At 38.8% G+C, this 8442-nt stretch overlaps 1 protein-coding gene across 1 annotated transcript; it reads right to left on the bottom strand.

The window, feature by feature from the left end:
• Positions 1 to 2430: 2430 nt before the first annotated feature.
• Positions 2431 to 2952, bottom strand: LOC149258421 (protein INAPERTURATE POLLEN1-like). Its single transcript, XM_089415244.1, has one exon. The coding sequence runs from the start codon at positions 2950 to 2952 to the stop codon at positions 2431 to 2433; it is 522 nt and encodes a 173-aa protein (XP_089271370.1).
• Positions 2953 to 8442: the final 5490 nt, after the last annotated feature.

Raw genomic sequence — 8442 nt, 5'->3', positions numbered from 1 at the left:
TCTAGAAATACTAATTATGTGGATAGATATGGTCTATTTCTAAATGTAAATTTTAAAATTTCCATTATTTAAAAAATAAAAAATTATTGATAGAATGTGAATATTTTTCATGGAATATATGATACAACCCATAAAATCAAGAGTTTCCAAACTGTTTTTCAATTTCATACCTCCTATTTTGTCCTGGCTTTACAAATTATCTGGGTTACAAATTACAAATTATCTGGATTACAAACCTCCACTTTTGTCTTGGCTTTACAAATACTCTGAGTTACAAATTTATGGATTACAAATTACAAATTATCTGGATTACAAACCTCCACTTTGGTCGTGGCTTTACAAATTATCTGGATTACAAACCTCCACTTTGGTCATGGCTTTACAAATTATCTGGATTACAAACCTCCACTTTTGTCTTGGATTTACAAATACTCCGAATTACAAATAACATATACTTATTTTTATGGCCGTAAACATTTATCAACCATTTAATTTCACTTCACTAATTATAACTCTGCTAAATTAGCTGAACTATGAATAATGGTAAATTAGCTACAAGTATGAATAATGGTTTAAGTATGACTAATGGTTCCTAAATTTTAACTCAGGAATAATTATGTGTAACATGAATCACAGGCCAGAGGTATGAAATGGAGAAAATGATGATCGTTGATATTCTTTTTTGGGTGATGGATACACCACCACCAGCAAATCTTATCTTCATCGTTGGGAGTGTGGATTTCTGTTACATTTTTCAGAAGCTCTGGCAGAGATCGTATAACATTTTCTTGGTCTACCTACACATGAATCACAGGCCAGAGATATGAAATGGAGAAAATGATGATCGTTGATATTCTTTTTTGGGCGATGGATACACCACCACCGGCAAATCTTATCTTCATCGTTGGGAGTGTGGATTTCTGTTACATTTTTCAGAAGCTCTGGCAGAGATCGTATAACATTTTCTTGGTCTGCCCGTCTGCGAGCCAAATTCGTAAAGGTATGTTAAATTCAGCCAACGATTGTCTGGAAGGGTTGCCTTTTCTCGGGTCGTTACAGGATGAAGATCATCAATCACACTCTCCTAGAGGGAATAGTGTATTTGATCACACTTTCTCTACTGCTTTCCCTGCTGCTTCAATCTCTGTTTACGAAACATAGACTTTCTCTACTGCTTTCCCTGCTTCTTCAACCTCTAATCACGATACAGAGGCTTTTCCTGCTCCTTCCCCTGTTTCTTCAACCTCTGTTCACGACAATGAGTCTTTCTCTACTGCTTTTCCTGCTTCTTCAACCTCTGTTCACGATAGACAGATGGAAGAATCAAATAATGCATCCATTCTTAAGTACAGTAGGGAAACTTTACTGAGTCTTAAACCCACCCTCAGTGGTGGATGGGATGGTACATGCGGCCTTCCATTTGATTTAACGGGCAGTAGCCCGGCGCAGACAGAGCCTGGGTTCCATGGCCATTTTATTAGAACAGAGAAGCCTAGGAGCCCTGTATCTTCAGCATCGTCTACAGAAAAGAATAAATCGGCTTCGTTGGAGGAATTCAAAGCATGGCTGAACCGAGTTGTGAACGGCAACAAACATGCAGAAAAGGGATACTCTATTTGGGCCCATTCATATAGACTTCTGGAAAGCAACTGGCATGATTCTGGATGAGAAGTTGCTGGGATTTTCAGATATCAGACAGCTTGTAGAGGAATGCAAGGACATTGTTGTGCTCAAGGAAGTGAAGCGAGGATGCCATCTGGCTTTTGCCGTTAAGCCCAATGAGTAGCAAAACCCCATGTTTGCATCAAAGGGGCAGTATCCAAAGCCGGTTAAAAAAATCAAATCTAAAGAGAAACCCAAGACAGAAACAGACTCAACACGGAAACCAAAGGTTTCGGCCGAAGAATTCAGGGAATTTATATGTCAAAATTCATTTCCTGCAAGAGGGAGAATTATCGCAGGGATTCCTGATGTCAACAAAATAGCAACAAATTCTTTGCCTACCTGTCATCCTTGGACACCGTACGATTAGATGTTAGACGATTACAAAAACTTGAACCGTCGATCAAAACAGTTACAAATTTGTTGGAAATAGTTACATATTACAAATTGGTTACGGAGGCGGACAATTGCAGTCTGGATTTTGTGAAGAATTATGTAGCTAATTTGGCAACAGCCCCTCCCCTAGATCCCTCCAGGCCGCTCTGGCAGATTCATTTTCTGCGCGTTAGATCAGAGGATGCAGAGTCCAGCGCCTTCTGAATCTTGTAATTCCCTATTCAATTCCCGGATCTGCGCTGGGAATCCACTCTCCAGTCCAGCGCCTTCTGAATCTTGTAATTCCCTATTCAATTCCTGGATCTGCGCTGTGAATCCACTCTCCAGTCCAGCGCCTTCTGAATCTTGTAATTCCCTATTCAATTCCCGGATCTACACTATGAATCCACTCTCCAGTGCCACCACAGCGTCTTGATCCTCTCGGTGACTCGATCCCGGGGAACTTTCTTGGCGGTCTCGGAGCAGGGCCAGCAACCAGTCTTTGGCAATGGGGCCTCCCAGGCCGAGCTGAACGCGGTGCATTCTGTGAAAAAGGGCAGGAACCATGGTGCACAGCACCATTCTGATGTTCTCAACCTTGTTCAGCAAGTCCTCTGACGCGTAAGCCAGCCCACCCCTGTGGTAATAATTCTTCTCCGACGTCGCAGGTTCAAGACGGAGGCGGTCCAGGTAATGCGCGATGAGGCCGTGGAAGAGATTGATGAAGAGCGCGGGGTGCCAATCCCCAATCCAGAGGTAGGGTTTCTCCAGAGGTGTTCTCCAGGCGGGCATCAGGACTTGCAGCACGTCCTGCCTTGCTGCGCGGTCAAGGGCATCATAGTGGGATTTGAAATGGAGACATAGTTCTTCCACTAGAGCCTCCACGCGGATCACGTCGTCGAATTGCAGCTGCATCTTGGATATCACTGCAGAAGCTTTTACATGGTTTGTTTGTGTTAGCTATTTCGTTAAAGCTAAATCTCAAGAAACTACCAGCCATTGTTGCCATTACCTGGTGGACCATCGAATTTTTTTTAGGATCACTATTAGCCCTTTCCTCTATAGAAAAAGTTTTCTCAACTAAAACATTCTGAGCTAAAACAATCCTAGATATTACTACATGGGTAAATTGTTTTCTTCTACTTTGCTGTGCTATCAAAGCTGTTAGATGCCATACCTTCATCAACACTAAGGATTTATCAGATCCCCTATTAAAGGAAACTGTAGAAGAAGAGATTCAAGTTACTCCATTGAGTAAAGCATGGTTTTTGAGCCGTCTAACTTAGACTTCGTTTTATGATTGTGATATTGTCGGTGGCAACTAGATTAAACTTCCTCATTGGTCATATCAAAGATCTCTTAGGAATATGTTTTATTGCCAAATAGAAGTAGATATTCTATACTTCTAATTAATTAGTCATTCACCAGTGGAGAGAACTCAAGGATGCATCTTCTTACAATCCTTAGTTTTGGTATTGAATTCACTGTTGAAAGGGCATTTTCCAGAGGGCAATCATGATTCCGACTACAAACTTAGTTACATTGCAAGGATCAAAGGATGACGCATTTGTTATTTGTTTGTCTCGACTTGCTTAATTTTGAGAAGCTTGACAACATGTTATAGAAAGGATCAAGAGCATTTGCAGGCCCGCTAAAGTTTATGTTACCTTGTAACGGACCTTAGTAATTGTATATATGTTAATGCTGCATTGAGATATTGGGGCTGGGAAATTCAAGATGGAGCTCATGTATCTGGTACATTCTACCCAGCGTCCCCTTCCCATAGAATCTAGATCAATCAATATATCAAATGATGATACGTTTTTCCTATAGTGACTGTAAGTGTCTCTTTTTTGTCAATGGATTCTACAATAAACTAGGACATTGCCTTGAAAGATTTGAATGCAGATGCAAAAAACATGCTTACAATGAAAAATGATAGTGGGAGAAACATATCACCAGTGATATTTGATCAAACCAAGAATGAAAATATGGCTAAGTTGTGAGCAGAGGCAGATGTGTGGACAACCAGGGTCCAGTAAGATGAAATTAATGAAGGTTGAAAATGAATGTAATATGCAAAGTCAGAGAGGTAATATCACAAATTTACAATTGCAGACATGGTTGACAGAGCCAAGAGGTTCGTTTTTGCTGGGTGTTTTGGTCACCAAAATGCAGTATAAAAAGAGGACAAATTCACTAGGATTGGATCCATGATTTTGCTGAGAATTTACGAACCAAGTCACAACAAAAGGGAGCACATTTTTAGTTGGTAAGGCACCCATCAAATCATTGTATTGAAGGGCCACAAAATGCCATTGACAGAGGCACGATTTCGCTGGGGAAGCAACAACCAAAACACAGTAAATTTTAGCACGAATTAGCCATGGAAATTGGTATGATTTTGCTTGGTAAAAGGTTCATCGAATCTACTGTTTGAGGGGCCATTAAATGGCAATCATTTCTGCAATGATTTGTAGAGAAAACTGGAAGAGACACAAGTAAAAACTAAGTTCGAAAATAGCCAAGAAAATGGCTAATCTAAGAAGATCATAAATGTGCCAGAAATATGAAATTTTGTTCAAGTCAATTTGGCGTATGGTTTATTTGGGTTTCAAGTCTACTAGGTGTATATTGTGCATTGGTGAAGCTCACCGCCAGGGAACCACCCCCACGCAATTCCACTTTTGGTTTTTGTCATTCCACTTTTCGAATCTCAGCCAGCACACCGAGAGAGCCAACAAGCAAATATCCAGGTGTTGAAAAATCCAAGCATGTCACAAAGAATCAAACATTAAGTGCGTGCCAAGAAAGAAGAAGTGCGCCCACGAAGAGAACTCATGAATATCAAATGCACAACGCATCCAATAAAGAGATGAACACATTTCCGTATAGACATTTTAAGAAATATTTTAGTGTTGGAACTTGGCAGGTTCATGCTTCTTCGTGAGACCAATATAAATGTATTGTTTCAACGTTGTTGGTGGCAGATTTATGCAACATATTTGATCATTTAAGTTTAACATATTTGCCTTTTCTTTTCCTACAAAGAATTTTCTCTTTATATGTGCTAGAGTTATTGGGATATTCTTTAGGAACTAGCAGGCATGCAAATTTATATTTTTAAATCCCTAATTCTCCTCATCATTTGCAAATTGTTCGTTTGCATCTATGCTCAGAGAAGACAACTTAGCTTCAGAACGTTTGTAAAACAGAAAATGCAAATTTTAGCAAATATGGAGGTAATAATAAACGCCCTGTGGTGTCAGAACAATGTTTTCTTGGGTTTCTTTTGCGCAATAGCATTAGAGAGTCGTATATTGGTGAGGGAACTTTAACCCAACGCATCAGTGGCTTCATACAGGTGTGATTGGGGGTGCTCATCTTTGTAGGCAGAAGAAAAGAATGTCATTGATACATTTGTGATTATTGCTTTCAACAGAGCTCTCTAGAGTTTTATCGATCCCAGGTCTGGCATTTACAAAATGTGACTCAACTCTTAAAATGAGGTAACATTCTCTGCATTTTTAGAAAAGAAAGAAAAATTGAACACTTGTTTCTGCAATGGCAAAGTATGGATATGTTGTTTGCATGATATCAAGGGAAATATCTTATTTAGCTGATGTATTCCTTACCTTCCCGTGCTATTTGTAATCGTGTTGTTAAGATACTTAATAGTTTTCTTATGCACAACACTCGTGTGAAATTTTCTAATAGTGATTTCTGGTCAAGTTTCCTAGCAGATCTATTTGTACCCTGAATGGCAGTGACTATTTTATCATAGAAATTTATGCTTGAAAACTGCTGATCTTACATTCATAATAAGGCCTCATGCTAATTGGAAATTAGTCTTGAATCCCTACAAATTACACAATTTAATTTATGTCATAATGGAACCATTTTTACACCCAGTTTGATGATTTAATGCAATTGTTCGAGATATTCAACTCTGTTTCTTCAGATCGAATGCGGTTGTGGGAAGTCATGAAGTTGTTATCGATGATGGTCAGTGTAATAATTCTATTGTATTTGGCAACAATGTTGAAGATCTAGTAGCTGCTCTTAATGTACAAGGCTGGAACAACTCTTGATTTCATTTTTGGGAGGTATCATCTTTTCTTCTCCCCATAAAGATATAAGCTATGGAGGATGAGTGGATGGCTATAACGACTTTGACTGTGTAGTAATCCTCTGGATGGTATTTATTATGAGAATGTCATGCGCTTGAAAAGGTTTCCAAATCAAAAGACAACGCAGCTTGGACATACACATTCTTAAGGAGAAGGCCATAATGAAGGGTTTGTCTTCCTCATTATCTGTACTAAAGATCCTCTGCATACATGCTAATGAAGAATTTGTTGCTATTTTGTTGAACACATATCTAGCATGTCCTTTGGTAGCAATTCTGCATGCACCATTGAAAGAAGCTTCTGGATGTAGGGAATTTGTGATGCAACATATATTCATTATGTAAGTAATAAGGAGCAGAACATAGAGTTTCCCCAAGAAGTTGAGGAAGATGAAGCCCTAGAAGAAATGCTTATCAATGCATTCATGGATTGGAGAAGCAGGTCAAAGATGGAAGCTTCTATCTACTTAGGGTGTTTAAACTCCCATGAATGATTTATTGGATTGGGGATGTTGTAACATTTTCTTGGAAAAATAATATAGTTAAACTTTTTGAGCTTTTCCAGAAATCCACCAGCTTTATTGGGTGTTCTTATTCTCATAACAATTGGTATATGGCCCAAAGATTTTTTCACTGTATTCTTTGCATCATAGTCGAGATGTATTCAAGATATTATAGGGTTGTATTACTCAACGATTATCAATGGCATACCTTAGTGTGAGTACCATGACATGGAAATTATCACCTTTTGCTGCATCTATCACACAATGTTTTTAACTGCACCAACAAAAGTCATTGAATTGTAGTCATAATAATGCCAGGGCTCTGTAATGAATGTGAGGCATATATGTTCATAGCAATGAGATGGAATAGTGAATGGATGGGCAAGCAATGTTCTATTTGGACTTCGTTTTATGATTGTGATATTGTCGGTGGCAACTAGATTAAACTTCCTCATTGGTCATATCAAAGATCCCTTAGGAATATGTTTTATTGCCAAATAGAAGTAGATATTCTATACTTCTAATTAATTAGTCATTCACCAATGGAGAGAACTCAAGGATGTATCTTCTTACAATCCTTAGTTTTGGTATTGAATTCACTGGTCGAAAGGACATTTTCCAGAGGCCAATCATGATTCTGACTACAAACTTAGTTACATTGCAAGGTTCAAAGGATGACGCATTTGTTATTTGTTTGTCTCAACTTGCTTAATTTTGAGAAGCTTGACAACATGTTATAGAAAGGATCAAGAGCATTTGCAGACCCATGGACCTTAGTAATTGTATATACGTTAATGCTGCATTGAGATATTGGGGCTGTGAAATTCAAGCTAGAGCTCACGTATATGGTACATTCTACCCAGCTTCCCCTTCCTATAGAATCTAGATCAATCAATATATCAAATGATGATACGCTTTTCCTATAGTGACTGCAAGTGTCTCTTTTCTGTCAATGGATTCTACAATAAACTAGGACATTACCTTGAAATATTTGAATGCAGATGCAATAAATCTGCTTACAATGAACAATGACAGTGGGAGAAACATATCACCAGTGATATTTGATCAAACCAATAATGAAAATATTGCTAAGTTGTGGGCAGAGGCAGATGTGTGGACAACCAGGGCCCAGTAAGATGAAATTAGTGAAGGTTGAAAAAAATGTAATATGCAAAGTCAGAGAGGTAATATCACAAGTTTACAATTGCAGACACGGTTGACAGAGCCAAGAGGTTCGTTTTTGCTGGGTGTTTTGGTGACCAAAATGCAGTATAAAAAGAGGACGAATTCACTAGGATTAGATCCATGATTTTGCTGAGAATTTACCAACCAAGTCACGACAAAAGGGAGCACATTTTTAGTTGGCAAGGCACCCATCAAATCGCTGTATTGAAGGGCCACGAAATGCCGTTGACAGAGGCACGATTTCGCTGGGGAAGCAACAACCAAAACACAGTAAATTTTAGCACAAATTAGCCTTGGAAATTGGTATGATTTCGCTTCGTAAAAAGTTCATCGAATCTGCTGTTTGAGGGGCCATTAAATGGTAGTGGTTTGTGCAATGGTTTGCAGAGAAAACTGGAAGAGACAAGTAAAAACTAAGTTCGAAAATAGCCAAGAAAATGGCTAACCTAAGAGGATCATAAATGTGCCAGAAATATGAAATTTTTTTCAAGTCAATTTGGCGTATGGTTTATTTGGGTTTTAAGTCAACTAGGTGTATATTGTGAATTGGTGAAGCTCACCACCAGGGAACCACCCCCACGCAATTCC

Source organism: Pinus tabuliformis, chromosome 6, assembly GCF_031772625.1.
Source record: "Pinus tabuliformis cultivar Carrire ecotype Pingquan chromosome 6, CPIR1, whole genome shotgun sequence".
NCBI lineage: Eukaryota > Viridiplantae > Streptophyta > Pinopsida > Pinales > Pinaceae > Pinus > Pinus tabuliformis.
This window is presented reverse-complemented; position numbering and strand designations above follow the sequence as displayed.